Here is a 19,549-nt window from a genome sequence, read left to right on the forward strand (position 1 = left end):
CAGTCAGCAATAGAACTTTTCACCAAAGTTTATGGACTTGGTAGCCCAAGACCACATTAAACAAAAGGTAAGCCGTACTTCTTCCTAAATATGGACTGTAATTCCAGAACAACAGCAGTATTCAACTGCAGTTTACTTAAACAGAGACTATATACCTCTCACCACATATATTACGTATAGTCCACATTATTAATGATAACTTTCACTGCATATAAGGATGAGCCACAATTACCTACAGTACAGTGTTCTCTAGACTGGCTATCAGAAGATCAGAATTCGAGCCCCAGTCCGCCACCTAGTCAATGCAATCATGGAAGCCTGATTTCCTTGCCTATAAGATAAGGGCACTGGTACTTATGTTACCTGTCTCAAAGAATTGTTACAAGAATCAAATTGTATCATATATGTAAAAAAAAAAAAAAAAAGTGCTAAAATTATTATGATCATCAATCTAATTGAGAGTTTCCTACACCATATTAAGAGTGTCACATCCAATCTTTACATTTGCTGAGCCATGGCTAAAACTTATTTCTCATTACTGAACCCTCAGGTTTCATAACATATGTATGATAAAACAGAGTTCTTAAAAATGGAGGATAAAATCTTCAACTCAACCAGTTACCTATAAGCAAAATCTATCTTGTTTATATTAAAGGAGTAGTTAAATTTTGCAATAACACTTTTCCTACAATGCAAAAGGTGAAATGCAAGCTCAGATTGTCCAAATGACATGGTAAGGCCAAGAAAAACCTTTGTCTATACCATCCACCCACACATAACACAAAGCCTCTCCCCTTCCCCAGCTCCCACTGAAATTCTGCCTTCCTTCAGATGCCAGCCCTGCTTGTGAAACCCTTGGATGCTTGGATCACTCCTCTTTTGCAGCACTCACATATAATGAGTGTAGCTGGCCCACTTTTGTCAACAAACTGTGCTCTTTGAGAGGCTACAAACCTGTGTTCCTCTTCCTTCTGTAGGCCCTGATTCCTTAGCATATTTTAATGTATAGGATCAGTAAGTATTTGGAATTAAACCACATGTTCCAAACTGATGAAGATCTGCTTCTCCTGGTTCTAAACCCTTCAACTCTTCCCAGTTTTTCCAGGGAAAAACTGAGTACAAAATATGATGGGGATGAGGGAACAGAGAATATACTAGATGGTAATATGTTCACTTGAAGCATATGATCAATTAATTTCTGACTAGAACTATGAGAAAGGTTGGGAACAATGCTGCTTGAATGCTTTCAAAATATGCTAATTATAAAAGTATTTCATTCCATTTATAGTATTTTACTTCCACTGAAGCACAAATTTAAATTTCTATATGGTTTTCTAAATGGAAAGGGATATATAAGTGCATCTCTTTTTCCACAAGAAAACTAAGGCATCCTTGCATCTTGCTTTCTGTAATTTAGAATCCTTCAATCCTGCTTTAGATCTACCAAAAAGGTTCAAAGAAAAAGTACAAAGACTACATATTATATATAGTAGTTAAATTGCTAGAGCTTCTGAGATTATTTAAAGGACACTGACATATTTTGGCCAAATCTCATCTTGAATTTCCACATGTTGTGGGACAGACCCAGTGGGAGGTAATCGAATCATGGAGGCAAGTCCTTCCCATGCTGTTCTTGTGATAATGAGTAAGTCTCACAAGATTTGATGGTTTTAAAAAGAGGAGTTCCCCTGCACAAGTTCTCTCTCTTTGTCTGCTGCCACCCATGTAAGACGTAACTTGCCCCTCTTTGCCTTCCACCATGATTGTGAGGCTTCCCCAGCAATGTGGAACTGTAGGAACTGTAAGTCCAGTTAAACCTCTTTATTTTGTAAATTGCCTAGTCTCAGGTATGTCTTTATCAGCAGCATGAAAACAGACTAATGCAGACATATTCAAATAGCACTGCAAAAAAAAAAAAAAAAAAGCCTCTATAGCATACACTATTGCTTCAAGAGGTATAAAATTCATATTATATGCAAAATCAAACCCTTTTTTTTTTTTTTTTTTGAGGCGGAGTCTCGCTCTGTCGCCCAGGCTGGAGTGCAGTGGTGCGATCTCGGCTCACTGCAAGCTCCGCCTCCCGGGTTCACGCCATTCTCCTGCCTCAGCCTCCTGAATAGCTGGGACTACACGGGCCCGCCACCACGCTCGGCTAATTTTTTTGTATTTTTAGTAGAAACAGGGTTTCACCATGTTAGCCAGGATAGTCTGGATCTCCTGACCTCGTGATCCGCCCACCTCAGCCTCTCAAAGTGCTGGGATTACAGGCGTGAGCCACCGCGCCAGGCCAAAAGCAAACTTTCAATTTGAATCACGCCGCTTTTTATCTACCAAGTTATTTTTAATATCCCTTTTTTTTTTTCTTGAGACAGAGTTTTGCTCTTATCGCCCAGGCTGGAGTGCAATGGCATGATCTCAGTTCACTGCAACCTCTGCCTCCCAGGTTCAAGTGATTCTCCTGCCTCAGCCTCCTGAGTAGCTGGGATTACAGGCATCCGCCACCACACCCAGCAAATTTTTGTATTTTTAGTAAAGACGGGATTTCACATGTTGGTCAGGCCAGTCTCGAACTCCTGACCTCAGGAGATCCACCCACCTCGGCCTCCCAAAGTGCTAAGATTACAGGCATGAGCCACCATGCCCGGCCTTATTTTCAATATTATCTAGTTTCCGTTACACAAATAAGGTTATCACAAGATCACAAGATGAACAACCAAGTACTCCTTTAATCACTCTCTTTTTTCTAGCAAAGGCAGTCAATGGTGTTCCAGAATTCTAAACATTTAGGAACTGTGACTCTTCTAAAATATGCTAACAGAAAAAAATCAAATAATCTTGCTGTAACTCAACTCATATTTTTAAAATCACATGTAATAATTTACATGAAAGCACTGTCTTGACTCTAAGAGGCAACAGTGTGAAGCCTTGTGTTTGTGGATACTGTATACATACAGCACTAATCCAGGCCATAATCAAGTTATCATAACAAAACTTTCTTAAAAATGAACATAAACTAACTTTCTATCCAACTCTACTTCTGATTACATTTTAAAAGAAGTAATTCAATATCCTAAGAGTTTTTAACTTTCACATGTTTTATATGACATGGACTACTAATTTCAGTCTACCCTTAAAATAGAACAGTTTGACTAATTTTAGACTCAAGAGTTATAAAGCATCATAGCTGCCAACCAACTGGATACCTGAATTGCAGCTGCAACAGCATATTAGAAACACCAAAGCAAACTGTCAGATTGCTGAACTCAGAGTCACCACATATAACTCTATGAAGCAGATATAATAAATAACATACTTAGCTAAAACAAAATAGTACTTAAGAATGCTATGAACATATAAAAGGAAATAATCAGGTCCTTATTTATTTAAATAACACCTATAATATGCAGTGGCTCAAAGGTGTCAAAAGGAGGTAATGGTATAAAAGGGTTACTGATCATTTGCAAAACATATCTGATAAAGGACTGGTATCCAAAATATACAACAATTTTAAAAAAAAATTTAAGTGGGCAAAAGGGCCAGACGTGATGGCTCACACCTGTAAATCCTAGCACTTTAGAAAGCCAAGGCAGGAGAAACACTAGAACCCAGGAATTCAAGACCAGCCTGGACAACATAGCAAGACCCTGTCTCTATATAACATAAAAATATTAGCCCAACATGGTGTCACATGTAGTACCAGATACTTGGGAGGCTAAGGCAGGAGGATCTGCTGAGACAGAAGTTTATGGTTACAGTGAGTTATGATTTTATCATTGCATCCAGTCTGGGTGACAGAGTGAGACCCTATCTCAAAATAAAAAATGCTTAAAAAGTGGGCAAAAGATCTGAACAGACATCTCAGGAAAGGAAATACACAGATGACAAGCATATAAAAAGATACCAGCCAGGTGCGGTGGCTCATGCCTGTAATCCCAGCACTTTGGGAGGCCAAGGCGGGCAGATCATGAGGTCAGAAGTTTGAAACCAGCCTAACCAATATGATGAAACCGCATCTCTACTAAAAATACAAAAATCAGCCAGGCGTGGTGATGGATACCTGTAATCCCAGCTACTCAGGAGGCTGAGGCAGGGTAATCGCTTGAACCCGGGAGTTGGAGGTTGCAGTGAGCCGAGATCACACCTCTGCACTCCAGCCTGAGTGACAGAGTGAGACTACATCTCCAAAAAAAAAAAGATATGCACCATCATATGTCATTTAGGGAATTGCAAATTAAAACAACAATGAAATATCACTACGCACCTATTTGAAAGGCTGAAATATAAAACAGTGACATTACCAAATGCTGATAGAATCTGAAGCAACAGGAACTCTCACTCACTGCTGGTGGAAATGAAAAACAGTACACCCACTTTGGAAGACAAGTTAGACAAATTTCTTACAAAGTTAAATGTACCATGCGATCTAGCAATCATACTCCTTTACACAGATGACTTGAAAACATGTCCACACAAAAATCTGCACTCAACTGTTTAGAGCAGTTGTATTCATAACTGTCATCCCTTAGGAGCAACCAAGATGTCCTTCGTTAGGTGAATGGATAAGCAAACTTTGGTACTTCCAGACAATGAACTTAGCAATAAAAACAGATGAGCTATCAAGCCATGAAAAGACATGGAGGAACCTTAAATGCATATTGCTAACTGAAAGAAGCTAGTGAGAAAAGTCTATATACTGTAGGATTCCAACTATATGACATTTTGTAAAAACATAAAATATAGAGAAAACAAAAAGATCAGGGGTTGTTAGGGGTTCTGGAGCTGGAGAGGCACAAACAGGTCAAACACAGAGGATTTGGGAGCAGTAAAACTCTTCTGCATGATATTATAATAATAGACACATGATACAGTTGTCAAAACCTATAGAACTGTACAAAGGAAACCACAATGTAAAATATTAATCTTATAACCAACTATGTAGTTGATGAACCAATTTATAAATATTGGTTCATCAATTACAACAAATGTACCACACCAGTACCGGACGTAAATAGGAGAAACTATGGGGGAAGAAGAGGGAGTATATGGGAACTATGTAGTTTCTGCTCAATTTTGCTGTAAACCTAAAACTGCTCTAAAAAATAATGTATGCATTTTTTTTAAAAGACTACTGGTGTAGGAAGAGCCACAGTACTTGAGTTCTTAGGTCTACTTAATTCATTGACTACCACATAATCTCTACTGCTCAGAATATTCCATATGCTCTATTTTATCCCACCTTTATTACCCCAATGTCTACCTCACTAGACAAGTAGTATTGTTTCACACCAAAAATCAAGAAAACACATCATTACACTTGCATGGCCAGCATGGAGAACCATAAACACTGAATATAGGGGCACTAGAACAAAGTATGTTTTATAATATCTTTAATACCAGGGTTCACTGGGAAATATTTTCACCCACTAGAGTAAAATCAAGACTTTGTCAACTCTCTTTGACAATTATTTCCAGGAAACATTTCAGGCATGTATCAAAGCAGCCATATTCATTGGTGACATTTACAAAAACAGTTCTTTTCAAAATCTTCTCGACCCAAATACACACCGGAAATGCTCATATTAAAATTTTATTTTCCTTTTATAACTAGTCATTAGAATTTATAATACAACTAAGACACAACAGTCTGACTTCGAAAATCTAGTATTTGAATAAAAGTAGTATCTATAAATTTATAATCTATTAACTTTAATTTCATGCATTTATTTAACATATCTCAGAAAGCTGTAGTATTAATCAAAATCAGAATCTTAATAAATATATTTTCATAACCATTTCTGCAATATCTCCCAGTCAATATAATGACACTCAAAATATATAGTTTAGGCCAAATATACATTTGATGTTCAAATGCCATTTCTACCACTATAGCTATGCGATTCTTTAAACTTATATACATATACATAACATATATGTATTTCACATGCAATACCCAGCATCATGCCAGGCATATGAGTAGGTAGACATATAAATGGTAGTTATTGTTTTGCAATTTTAAATTAAAAATTTAAGACTTAACGCTCAAATTGTAGGTAGCTGAGAACTTAAATGAAGTTAAAACCACTGAACTTTTTATACACCAAACTAACTCTACATATTTGCTGAAGTTTATGTAGAAAATAAACAACGAGTAAATTAAGATTTTTGAAATAAAAACAAATATTAAAAATTATTGACATATATTGAAAGTTTTTTCATCATATATATTTACCTTTTAAAAGGATATGAATTCAATTATTTTATTTGCTTATGGAAAACAGATCCACTGCTCTAAGATGCTACTAATCATGCTCAGAGGATTCACAACAAACAGACTGATAAGGTATTACTTAAAGAGCTCTACATTAAATAGAGCATTCCAGTTTTCTAGGGCACACTACTTGCTGTATTTCCAAGGTCAAGCAAAATAGCTTTCGTTCCATTTAACTACCAAGAAAGGTCTAATTGTGATTAATAATAAAAATGTTTTAAAAACACCTTTTCTAATAAATACTGTAAATTTTTTAAAAACTTAAAAAGGAAACACCTCAAGCTTTTTTGGACATAACTTCAACAACAAAAGTTGCTGCACCCACCTCCTGTCCCCACTTGCAGAACCAACAAATCAGCCATCCTGACAATTTCTGAAATTTCTCTTGAATTAGCCTTCCATTCCAATCACTGCAATTTTACAGTATCCACCTAACCTGTCTCCCTGCCTGAGTCTTCCCTTCCACTCAGTCCTCCACACTGCTGCCAGAGTGCTCTTTCTAATATCTATCTAACTTCCTGCTGGGGATCATAAAGGGTCACCCTCACTGCCTAAAGAATAAAGCCCAAACTCAGTCTTGGGTATGCCACTCAAGACTGTTTTCAGTCTGGTACAGCATAACCCTCCATCATTCATCCATTTCCATCTTCCTACAAATTCTATCCAATCCTTTCTCTGAAACCTACGGTGCACTTCAGCCAACAACCAAAATGATTTTGGCAATTATGTCAATGAAATGGAACAGTCATGCTAGTTTCTCCTCTTGGAGTTTTCCTCCCTGGTACTTTTCATCTTCTCACAGGGTGAAATCCCATTTGACCCCAAATACAAAGCTTTCCCCAACACTCAACCTCAGCAGAATTATTTGCTCTTCTTTTGGAAGAGATGAAGCAGGCAGAAAACAAAAGCAAACAAAATTGCATTAAAGGACAAGCAAAAAAAAAAAATGAATAAGAAGGGGTCTCATTTGATCACTTACAGAAACAATGCATACTTCAGTAAATAATTACCTGAAATTCCTCCTTGGAAGTAGGTAGAATGTAATCCCTAAAATATTAAGAACTAAGAAATGGACATGGAAGTCTTTCCTGTTTTTTCTTCAAAGCCATTATAGAGAGAAGACTTCCATGAAACAGAAGTATCTGTGTTTAGTTAATATGAAATAACAAATATTCTAAACTACAAATCATCTTCTCTTCCCAATTAGTCCACCAGGTCACATGATTTGGGTACGTTCTTGTACACTTTTATACTCAGTTGTGGAACTAAAACAGAAATGAATATGACAGCCTAGATATTCCATCTTGTTGTCACCTCTATAGCTTCAGATATTTTCATAATCTCCAATTGCATGAAGATGCTTTGGTCAGAACCAGGATCCTGAGGCACATATGACCCAAAGGCAGAAATACAAGCACTTCTTTGTCAGACGACAAGATAGCAGTAAGACAATAAATTGTTCTCATCACCTGTCCTTACACTGATTACCTAAAACATTTATTGAGCCAGAAAATAAGGTTCTCCAAATTGCTCAAATACCAAAAAAAACAAAAAAAAAAAACAAAAAAAAAAAACCTACAAGTTTTAAAAAGTATAAGCCTTCTTTTTAAAGTCTCTGGGCTAAATAAATGTTGAGATAACTCTCTAAGTCAGAACAAAAGAAACTGAAAAGAGAATCAGTAGAAGTTTAAAATTAAATTCACTAACAATACCTAATAATTTCCCACATTTCTGAACTGATACACACTCCTTATTGTGTGAGGCAATAAACACAATTTAATCCTAATTATTTCAAACCCATGTTGTAACATAAAACATTCAATTGTGTCATTTTGAAAATACTCAGAAACCTCATGGAGCTCTCAGATCTTCCTCAAACTTTAGTGAAGTCAAATAGATTGTGTGATGATTGTTAATATCTATCCAAATCTTAAGTTTCCAATTTTAGCACAGACACTCTGCCTTCCATATGCCAGACACTGCTTGTTGCAAAACCAGTTGCCATTCTTTCCTTATTCTTTACAAACAAAACTTCAATTTTGTTCAGGGCACTAAATGAAGCCAGCTTTAAAATCTACATTTTCTAGTCTACCTGTAGATAGAGATGGCCCCTGGAGCAGCTGTCCCCTGGAATGGAGACATAAGGGCTGGAAGAGGAGCAGCCATCTTGTGATCACAAAACGACCACAAGATACACTATAAATAGCTACACAGAAATAGAGGAGTCTGAGTCCCTCCTGGCAAATGGGGTTACCCTACAACCCAGTTTTGCCTATTTAGGACCTCTCAGTACCTGAGAAAAAGAAAACATCTACTTGGCTAAGCACTATCACTTGTTTTCTGTTACAAACAGTCAAATAAAATCTTAACTAACACTCAGCAAATTCAGCCTGTTTCACTTTTAAAAGAAAACAAAAATCCCAGACTTATACTATTATGACTAGCTACAATATAACATTATTATGATGCAGCACAGTTAAAGTTCACTTATTATGTAACTATTAACCTATGAATAGAGCATGAGCAGAAAAAATTCAAAATCAAGTTTTTGCAGAATCCTAGAAGCCAAATGAAAACCACTGAGCTAGAATCATTACACGCTGCAGAGAAATTCCTTGAAATCTGTACACTCCAATTTTCAAGGGAGTGTCTGAGCCAATTTACAGAGTAAAATGACAGAATGTTTACTAATCACCTATCAATAAAGGCAATAAACCCGAAGTGAAAATGAAAATTATGGTAGTCTTAGTTCCTTTTGTCACCATGCACATAAGCAGATTTTATAGCCCTAATGAGAGAAGAAACTAAAGCAATTATACAAGGTATTTGTAAAAAAAGAGAAAACTTTGCCTATTGCCTAAACAGCAGTTTGCAGGGGGTGGGGGGGTGGAGTGGGGTTAGTGATATCATAGATAAGTAAGCAAAACGACCATTCAGCTTTCATAGAGAATGATAAATGCAACACTTTCATTACGATTGTCTAGGAACAACGGATTTACTTCCAGATCAATAGAAAAATAACCATTTTGGTGAACCAAAATAATGTAACATTTTAAAATTACATCTATAAAGTATAGAATAAAATGTATTGAATTCACATTAATTATCTCATATTCTCACTGAACATCATACTACAAAGTAACAATGTGTTGAGAAAACAAAATATTCCAATGATACACTCAAAAAGCAGAATTTCATAATATGAGAGCTAATTAATCATTTATAACAACAGCATATGGGTTAGTCTCCTTACACTTAAGAAGAAAAACAAGATACCACTGTTTCTTTTAAGCTAAGCTACTAAGAATGTTTTGTATTACACCGTATATACACTGGATAATTTACTACAGATATAAAAGAAAGTAGCCGTCAGAAAATTTCTAGCATAAACAATAATAAAGAATTATGTTTTACTCAAAAATAAATGCCTTTATTCAGCCAGAGTTTGGTATCAGCTGAAGAAATATGTTTTTTTTAATCAAATGGCCCTGAATATTTCATGAATACATTTTACAAGTAACGGGACTCTAATATGAATCAGAACACTGCACCCTTCTTTGTAGCAAATAGCTCTTTCTGTGTTATTCTAATTCAGCAAACAGTTGCCTATTTTTGCTCAGAAGTAATGGACCAAAGCAAGATATGAGAATAGACTGACTACACATAAATAATTAGCGTTCACTCTCCACTATTCTCGTTTTTCTACAGAGAGTATGATTTGAAGTCCTCTCAAGGCTGTCTGAAGACTAGGCCTAACAAAGCTCTCAACTTCCAAATCTAATGCTTATATTTCCTAACATTATAGATTATTACAATTCTACATTTCTGACAACAGGCAGATTTTGAATTGGTTCCAGCTGACTCCACCACTTACACTACTCAACAGCTGAGGCATAGGATAACTTGGCAACCCGATAATATTCTAGATGAATGCAAACTCCTTCTGTAACCAAGGAACTCTGTCAGAAATAAAAATCAAAATAACTTCTCTTTAAGTTTAAATGAGAACATAAAATGTTTTGAACAATGCATGATTTCAGAAAGTGAGCAACTGTATTCTGAACGTTTAGTGAATTGACACTCCCTATTCAAAGCCTACAATTCTTTTCTGATTAGATCAGTCCCCACAGCAAGTCATCAGGATAATAAGCACTGTAGTGAAGTCATCATACTGGATACTGATGGGAAATCATAACTGGCTTCAAAACACATCGGGAAACAATGAGTTTTCCAGGTCTTCAGCTTTTCATGGAATACACTGCCCAATACTCTTACTTTCCTTTCCACGACTAAATAAACATAGCACAACTATAAAGCCAAGTACAAATTGATGAACTAAGCATTTTAAAAACCATAAGTAAAATGAGGAAAACTCCCATCACTTTTTCAGTGACATCTAAACAATATGTTTGAAAATGTATATGTTTAAGGGCAATACTGATTGTTGTACACTGGCCTTCAGATCTTTAATTTCCTTTTATTTCCAAAGGCAAAGACAAGCTTTTAAACAATGCCTGCTTCTTTAAGACAAAGTCAAATAAGCACTTGTTTTCAGTCACCTGAAATCACCCACGTGTCACTTAGGTATAACTTCATGTGACAAAAATTCATTCAGCTGTAATTTTTTTTCAAAAGTATAAAATGTATGTACTTTAGAACTTTCAGATTTTTTTGTTTCTGACTGTATAGGGCACAGATGTATTTCTTCGGTAAGGTTTGTTGGTCTAAATTGCAATATTCCTCTTTTATAAAGCTCTGGGAACAACTAATTACAAACCTTACTTTAAAATGGAGTGATGGAGGTAAATATGAGTATATTATCCACACACACACAAATGTCACAAATGTGCTTTAGCCTAAAATATCATTGCACTTGCTCAGTGGCAGTATTATACACAGTAAGAGTCTTGGCACAAAGGAATTCTCATTGTATTGTTTACAAAATTCTACATGGATTGCAAGAATTTCAGTTATAAAACATACTCTACAAAGACAGAAAACAATTGTGAGTGGATTTGAGCTTTCTGGGGATTTGGAATTTTATTGTTTAGTTCAATTTTTTTTTTATTTCTACTTTCTGCTAATAGAAAACTACATGTATTGTTAACCATACAACACCACTGCATTTACAGACATTGAGTTACCAGACCCAAAGCAAATATTCAAAAGAAATAAAACCATTTGAATCCTACCTATGAAATGGGCCACTATTCACTATAAACACGTTAAACCTCTCTGAGCTGCTCTTGAGTTCGGAGTGTTTTGGGAGCCACAATACAAAGATGGTATATACACACTTAAAAACACATTTCCAGAGACAAAAAGACTTAAAAGATGGACAGCTGCAATTTGTATTTTGTCATTATATTTAGCTATGAAGTCAAAGTAAACATTATACGAAAACATAAATATCAGGTTGGCATAGAATTTCCTGAACATAAAAGATGGGCAGAAACAAAATCTCAAAATATATTCTTTACATTTAAATTTACAACAAACTCCCTAACTAAAGTCTTTTATCAATCACGCTATAAAATAATTTTTACAATACATCAGAGTAAGTATATAGTCACAAACTTTTTCAAATAAGTAAGATCATTTTAAGGAAAATGATCTAGTGATGCTGAACCTTTTTTACAGGGCTAACCAATACCCTAGCCAAGCAGCAGCAGCAATGCCTTAGTAATCCCATAGAGAATAATCAGTATCCACCCTCCCAGGAAGAATTATGATTATGCGTAGTGCTTAAGAGCTTTTACAAGGAAGAGAAAACGCAATGTGCTTCTTGGAAACCAAAACCCCTTCCCCCGTCTCTACCGCTCATCTAAGGGCGTCTCCAGACTGTCGCCCACCCCACCATCCTCCCTGCGCTGGGGGTACTAAATCCCATGCAAAAAGACCTCGTCCATTCCCAGAACTGGTCCAGACACCTGTTTACTCGTGCCCAAGCAGTGGTGGCTCTGATTAAGGAAAGGTAGCGGTTGCCTCTCTGATCCGTGCCAAGCTCCGCGGCCCCAGGGCAGGGACCACATACCTTTGTATCTCTCCAGGACATCCTCGTAGGCCTGGAGGTACTCCTGCTCCTCCACGTACAGGTAAGCAGCAGGGGAGAGGTAACCCGCCATGCCGGAGTTTATCTAAGCGATGACTGGCCAATTCCCCTCTCCCCCTCGTAACCCGCGGACAGTAACGTAGTCAGCAAGACACAGCCTTGGGAACTGGAAAAGAGGAAGGAGCAGCAGGCTGGGGAAGAGCGCGGAAGCCGAAGACGCAGAGCGGGGGCGCAGTAGGTGGCGGGCGACGGGCGCCAGGCGCCGGGGCCGGCAGAGGAAACGCCCAGGCCTCCTGGCGGACCGAGGGTGGGCCGCCCCGCTCCAGGAGCCTGAGTCCCTCTCGGGTTTCAGCAGCGGCAAATCTCGGCGAGCCCAGGGGCGGCGACGTGCAGCGCCACGCCAAGCTGAGGAGCCGGGAGTGCGGCGAGGGCCGGCTGGGGCCGGCGGGCGCCCAGACCCTCTGCGGCCGCGCTGACCGCTCTGCTGGCCCTGCACGGGGCGCCTGCTCCGGGCCGGGCCGGGGCCGAGGCCGCGGCGGCGGTGCGGGAGGACCAGCGCGCTGCCTCCGCCGGGGATGCTGCGCGGCGCATCTGCGGCATTTCCTGGCCGCCGCGCTGCAGACACTCGCCCGCGCCGGGGACAGAGGGAGGGAGGAGGGTGGAGGGCGGAGGGCGGAAGGGAGGGGGCGAGCGCGGCGGTCAGCGCCCCGGCTGGCTCAGCTCAGTCCCCGGCGCCACTCAGCCCCTCCCTCCCAGGCAGAGCCACAGAGCCCCGGGCCCCCTCCCCAGGCCCGCCCACCCGGGTGGACCGTGCAGCCAAGCACGCCCACCCCCGGACACTGGCTGCCCGGTCCCGAATCCCCAAGGGCGACGTTTCTATTTGGGATCCACAACAGGTGCCTGAGAAACAAAGCCGCAGATCGCTCCACCGCCGTGCGCAAGCCCCTGCTGAGGGGCCAGCGGCTCTCCCTCGGTAAGGGAAGATCGGGAGGAGGGTTGGAAATACTTTCTTCCACCCATTTTTTTGGCATGGGAGGATTCAGGTCACTCTGTGACAGCACAGGGCAAGGAGGGCACGGGGGTCCACGTCTGGGGGACATCCCGGGGACGGGGTGAGGAGGCCTCTGCAGGTGGCCCCGCGCATCAGCGCCTGACAGCCGGGCCGCGCCTGCGCCTGAGCGCCCGGCCGCCCCAAGGCTGCCGAGGACCAGCCCGCGCGGTCCCTCCCTTCTGCCCCCCAGAGCCCGCAGGCGCATCTGCTGCTGGGCTCCGCGGCGGGCCTATAGGTTCACAACACTCCCGTATTTGTCACCTCCCTCTTGCTCTCTTATTATTCATTCTACATAGTACTAGTGTCCATTAAACTGAGTAAAATGGATACAGTTCCCTTAAATTAGATATATGTGTATCATATACTAAAGTGAGTGAGTTTAAGAGTCCATTGGAGGAACCAACTGATACCCAGGCATGTAAATAGATGTGTTTAAGAGTAATGACTGGCCAGGCGTGGTGTCTCACGCCTGTAATCCCAGCACTTTCGGAGGCCGAGGAGAGTGGATCACGAGGTCTGGAGTTCAAGACCAGAGTGGCAGAGATAGTGAAACCCCGTATCTACTAAAAATGCAAAAATTAGCCGGGTGTGGTGGCAGGGACCTGTAATCCCAGCTACTTGGGAGGTTGAGGCAGAGAACTGCTTGAACCCAGGAGACGGAGGTTGCGGTGAGCCAAGATCATGCCACTGTATTCCAGCCTGGACGACAAAGCAAGACTCCGTCTCCAAAAAAAAAAAAAAAAAGAGTGAGGTCAGGCTGCTGTAGATAGAATCTTTACTCCTTACTGTGTCACATAGGTAAGTTACTTATCCTCTCTGAGCTTTCTTCATCAGTAAAACAGCGATAATAGTGCCTAACTCATAAAGTTGTATAGTAAATGAAGTTTAGAATAATGCCTGGTGTTATATAAGGATTAGCTGCTGCTTCTACTACTTTATTTAGCAGGTGGAGTCTCACTCTGTCATCCAGGCTGGAGTACAGTGACAGGATGATACCTCACTGCTACTACTATTATTAGATAAATCAGCTGATTGTTGACGGTCTGACCTATGTCAACTTCACCTCTTGTCTAAATCTTCCTTCCCTATTTCCTCCTTTCATATATACTGACCTTTTGCCCTCCATGATTTTTTATTTCTTTGTTAGCGTTGGGTGTTGTGAACTATTGACCATTTTCCATTAATGCTTAGACAGGGATGAGTTGGGAAAAAAAAATTGTGTACTCATGGAAAAAAAGAAAACTGACTTGAGATAGAACTGGAGCACTCCTCCTCAGCAATTGGCCTAATTTTGTTACTCCAAACAAAGCAAGACCATATCTCTTTTTTCTATCCTGACCACTGGTTTATAATCTGAGTCTGAACCCTTATCCCAGTAAGTCTTTAAGGTTACTAGAGTTTTATTACAGCTTGATATGCATTTATGTGCACATTTGTTCATGAAGTAACAACCACGTATCATATGGGACACCTTCTTGAAATAAAAGGGTTAGCATTAGATCCCTGAGAGTCATTCATTTACAGACCACACATGCATAGACATAGGTCTCTCGAAAATGTCTCCTTTACAATCAGTAAGGTCACTGAAGGCATATCTGAGCCTTCATCAGAGACTGACACTCAGTAGCACCCAGTTTTATGCATATAGTCAGCACACACTTAGTAATTTTAATCATCTATTTAAGGAACCAGTCAAAATGAGCAGAAGCAGCATTTGGGATTGTTTTTAAAAATAGCTTTTGCCCCATGCATTCTTGGAAGGGTACCATTAGGTTAATATGCTAATAATAATAGTATATTCCATAGAGAGGAGGCAAAAGCATAGCAGTAAATAGCTTGGACATTGGAGTAAAGACTGCCTGAATTCAGGTCCTAGCTCTACTACTTCTTGACACTACGACCTTAGCAAAGTTTCTCTTCCTTTCTCAGCAGATTCTGAACTGAAAATGGAGAAAATCATAGTACCTACTTCATGGGGTTCTTGGGAGGTCTAAATAGGATACCATATTAAGTGCTTAGAAGAACATCTGGCCATGGGTAAGCTATCATTTATAGAGCATTTGATGTGCCAAGGAGTTAGCAGAATTGTTTGCATTCACTATTATATTTAATCACCACAACCATGACCCCTTTGATAAAGAAACTGAGGCTAAGATAAGTTTGGTAAATTGTCCAAGTAAACACAACTGTCATGGACAGAGGAGGAATTAAAACCCAAGTTTGCCTGAGTTCAAAGTCTGATTCTCCTTTGATCCTTCAATTCCAACTTCAAAGTATTTGGATAGGACAAAAATCCTTTTCTTAAAATAGCATTATCACTGACAAAGCATGTAACTTTATAGGTAGTTTATGACTAAAAAACCCAACTTACAATATCCTGTAGCTAAGAACAGCAGATCTGTATTGCTCATATGTAAAAAGCATTTATACAATGGGTGTTTAAAAGCCCATTTCCTTATATTTCATTGTTTTATTCTCACATTGACCTGAGGAGATAAGAAGTAAACATACTATAGTCTCAGATGTTAATATGATGAAACCACAACAGATACAAAAGCACTAAAAATGTGAAGTTGGGCCAGGCACAGTGGCTCACACCTTTAATAGTAGAATTTTGGGAGGCCAAGGTGGGCAGATCGCTTGAGCCCAGGAGTTCAAGACCAGCCTGGGCAACATGGTAGAACCTTGTCTCTACAAAAATACAAAAATTAGCCAGGCATGGTGGCACAAGCCTTTAGTCCCAGCTACCTGGGAGGCTATGGTGGGAGGATCGCTTGAGCCCAGGAGGTAGAGGTTGCAGTGAACTGAGATCACATCACTGCAATCCAGCTTGAGAAACAGAGGAAGACCCTGTCTAAAAAACAAACAAACAAAATAAAGTAAAGTTGGCCAGGCCCTGTGGCTCACTCCTATAATCCCAGCACTTTGGGAGGCCCAGGCGGGAAGGATCACTTGAGCCCAGGAGTGATCACTTGTCCAGCCTGGGCAACACAATGAGAACCCATCTCTATAAAAAAATTTTTTTAATAAGCCAAGCATGGTGGTACACACCTGTAGTCCTAGCTACTCGGGAGGCTGAAGTGGGAGATCCCTTGAGTCCAGGAGTTAGAGGTGGCAGTGAGCTGTGATCACGCCAGTACACTCCACCCTGGGCAACAGAGCAAACCCTCAACTCATAAATAAATTTTTAAATAAACAAATAATAAGAAGTGTTCGTCATGTGACACCATCACTAATATGACTTTCCAAACTGTAAACCTGATTATGCCACTCCATTGCTTAAAAATCTTTCAGCGGTTCCCTAGCACTTACAACATAAATAGTCCAGTTGCCTCAGGATTGCACACAAACATCTTTACAGTTTCTGTCTTTCCCTTCCAAATCCCACACTTAGCAACACACATTACTTGGCAGTTCTCATTTAAACCATCTCCCTACCTTTGTTCCTGTAGTTCCATCCCTCTAAAGTGGGCTTCCCTTTCACCCTAATTCCATCAAGCTCTTTAAATCTCAGTTCAAGTGGCACTTCCTCTCAGAAACCTTTCAGGAACCTCCCACGCCTCCCTTCTCCCCCCAAGTTAATTATACTCTCCTCTGGGTTCTTTTAATTTTACGTGCTTAGAGCCATCACAACTAATCCCTGTAACAACTAATAATTACCGCGTTGTAACGGTTTAACAACACATCCATTTATCATATTAGACTATGACCTTTCTTTTCCAGCTTATTCTTTTTTATTTTATTGATACATATTTTATATATTAATGAGGGTACCATACTGCAAGTATTTTTTACATGCATACAATGTGTAACGATCAAGACAGAGTATTTGAGGTATCCATCACCTTAAGCATTTATCATTTCTATGTATTGGTAATATTTCAAGTCCTTCCTTCTAGCTGTTTTGAAATATACAATATATTATTGCTAACGATAGATATCCTCCTCTGCTATGGAATATTAGGACTCATTTCTGTAAGTGAGTCCTAACTCACTTAAGTTTGTATCCATTCACTGTAAGTTTGTATCCATTCACTAATCTCTCTTGAAACTATGACTTTTTAAAGGCAGAACCGTGTGCTAATCTTCATTTCATTGCAGGGGCTCAATAAGTAGTTGCTAAATGTGGATGAATTAAGGTATCCCATAGACCACATAGTCTTTTTGACTCAATAGACATTTTCACAATCAATTCGATTTTTAGGACCTTAAAAACAAATAAAAATACTAAACTCTTAGCTCTTTTATTACTAAGTAATGACCACTACAGACATCCTCACACCATTTCTGAACTTCACCTCATTTCCTAAAAAGGGTGAATTTCAGGGAGGGGGTAAGTTTCAGGAAGAGTATGAAAATATGTAATAAAATTAGAAGTTGAAATTCCAATTGTATGTTTTCATATTATCCACAGCACCAAATTCCATTAGATAACCTGTACCCCTCATCCTCACACTGGGTGATCAGTGGCCAGTTTAACACATAATATAGCTGAATTTCATAATTTAGCCACATTATAGGTTAAACAGGTATTTGTGGACTGGTCCCCCAAGTCTATCCTCCACGTATGATTATTGTTTATGATTTGTCTAGCAAAAAGCTAATTTACCAATATTTATTTAAAATACAATCATAGGCCAGGTGTGGTGGCTCACGCCTGTAATCCTAGCACTTTGGGAGGCTGAGGTGGGTGGATCACTTGAGGTCAGGAGTTCAAGACCAGCCTGGCCAACGTGGTGAAACCCCATCTCTACTAAAAATGAAAAAAAAAAAAAATTAGCTGGGCATGGTGGCGCATGCCTGTGGTCCCAGCTACTTTGGAGGCTGAGGCAGGAGAAACACTTGAACCCATTAGACAGAGGTTGGAGACAGCACCACTGTACTCCACCCTGGGTGACAGAGAGAGAGAGAATCTGTCTCAAAATAAAATAAAATAATATGCTTCCCTACTGTTTGTTGTTTCTTTTTATCTTTTTCTGCTTTTGAAGAATTCATGTAATTGGTTTTTTTTGGTTTTTTTGTTTTTTTTGTTTTTTGAGACAGAGTCTCACTCTGTCACCAGGCTGGAGTTTAGTGGCGGGATCTCAGCTCACTGCAACCTCTGCCTCCTGGGTATAAGCAATTCTCCTGCCTCAGCCTCCCGGGTAGCTGGGACTATAGACGCACACCACCATGCCCAGCTAATTTTTGTATTTTTAGTAGAGACGGGGTTTCACCATATTGGCCAGGATGGTCTCGATCTCTTGACCTCATGATCCACCCACCTCGGCCTCCCAAAGTGCTGGGATTACAGGCATGAGCCACCACGCCTGGCCTGTAAATTTTAAAGAATGGAATTTTGAGGTCCCCAGTGCATCAACTGCCACCAACTTCACAGCTATCCCTACAAACTCAGTAAACATTTTACAATTAACAAGCGATGGCCCCTGCATCAATGACTCCACAGTCTACTAACAGCATCAGCACCTTCATGTACACTGCATCCCATTAGAACATTGAGTTCTTCAATGTCTTCCCCACCTGCAGTGTACACTGATGGTTACATTTCTCATAAATTCCTGCCCAGTAGAGTTTTTCCCAATTTATATAATCTCATTGCCCCTAACAAATACCTGCCCTATCCTTCTGTCATAACTCCCTCCTTCATTACTGAAAGCAAAATATCCATCTCTGCCACTACTACCAAAACTCTCAGCCCAGAAGCACCTTCTGCCTTCCAAAAAATACATAGAGCAGGCATCCCATTTTGATGCCCTAAGTGGGCCATCAGCCCCCAGTAACTTCTCATTCACACCCTTCTTTCATCTATCTTCCCTTTCTGCTGAGTCAAACATCTGGTATGAGCAGTGTCATCTGTATAGGCATTCGTCTTGCTGGAGCCTCAGACCTGCGGAAAAGTTCTCAATAGGGCAAGGAGGCAGGCCTCAGTGACTAAACATTTTCTGGTCTGCCTCGACTCTCCAAGGCTACCCCTGCTCACTCTCTCAGTTTCCATCCTCCCTTTCCTCACTCGACTCCTTGCTCTTCAAAGGCCTGGGTGAGACCAGCCAGCATCTCACAGCGGAAACCAGAAGAAGCTCAAGGCTGTTGCCCCAGAAACCCTGACTAAAGAATGGCTGGCTAGGCACTGTTTGTTTTTCCCGTAATCAGAAAATCCCATTGGGAGGACAAAAAGGGG

The 19,549-nt window shown here is 40.0% G+C and overlaps 1 protein-coding gene and 1 long non-coding RNA gene across 21 annotated transcripts in view; one reads left to right on the top strand and one right to left on the bottom strand.

The window, feature by feature from the left end:
* Nucleotides 1–19,549, bottom strand: part of DST (dystonin) — a 486,601-nt gene that overhangs the window by 364,605 nt on the left and 102,447 nt on the right. For 4 of the 19 annotated variants that reach the window (XM_073006097.1, XM_073006095.1, XM_073006089.1 and 1 more), the window contains exon 1: nucleotides 12,303–12,509. The exons of 13 other annotated variants lie outside the window; for them this stretch is intronic. In XM_073006097.1, coding sequence (XP_072862198.1) covers nucleotides 12,303–12,393 — 91 coding nt within the window. In that variant the 5' untranslated portion in view covers nucleotides 12,394–12,509. Of the gene's footprint in view, nucleotides 1–12,302; nucleotides 12,917–19,549 lie in introns of those variants that run through there. 2 more of the 19 variants (XM_037987183.2, XM_008013653.3) reach the window with 1 other exon arrangement.
* Nucleotides 13,118–19,549, top strand: part of LOC140708892 (uncharacterized) — a 41,090-nt gene continuing 34,658 nt past the window's right edge. For both annotated transcript variants that reach the window (XR_012089199.1, XR_012089200.1), the window contains exon 1: nucleotides 13,118–13,293. This is a non-coding gene — a long non-coding RNA (uncharacterized lncRNA). The remainder of the gene's footprint in view (nucleotides 13,294–19,549) is intronic.

This window comes from Chlorocebus sabaeus, chromosome 17 (genome assembly GCF_047675955.1).
Source record: "Chlorocebus sabaeus isolate Y175 chromosome 17, mChlSab1.0.hap1, whole genome shotgun sequence".
Taxonomy (NCBI): Eukaryota; Metazoa; Chordata; class Mammalia; order Primates; family Cercopithecidae; genus Chlorocebus; species Chlorocebus sabaeus.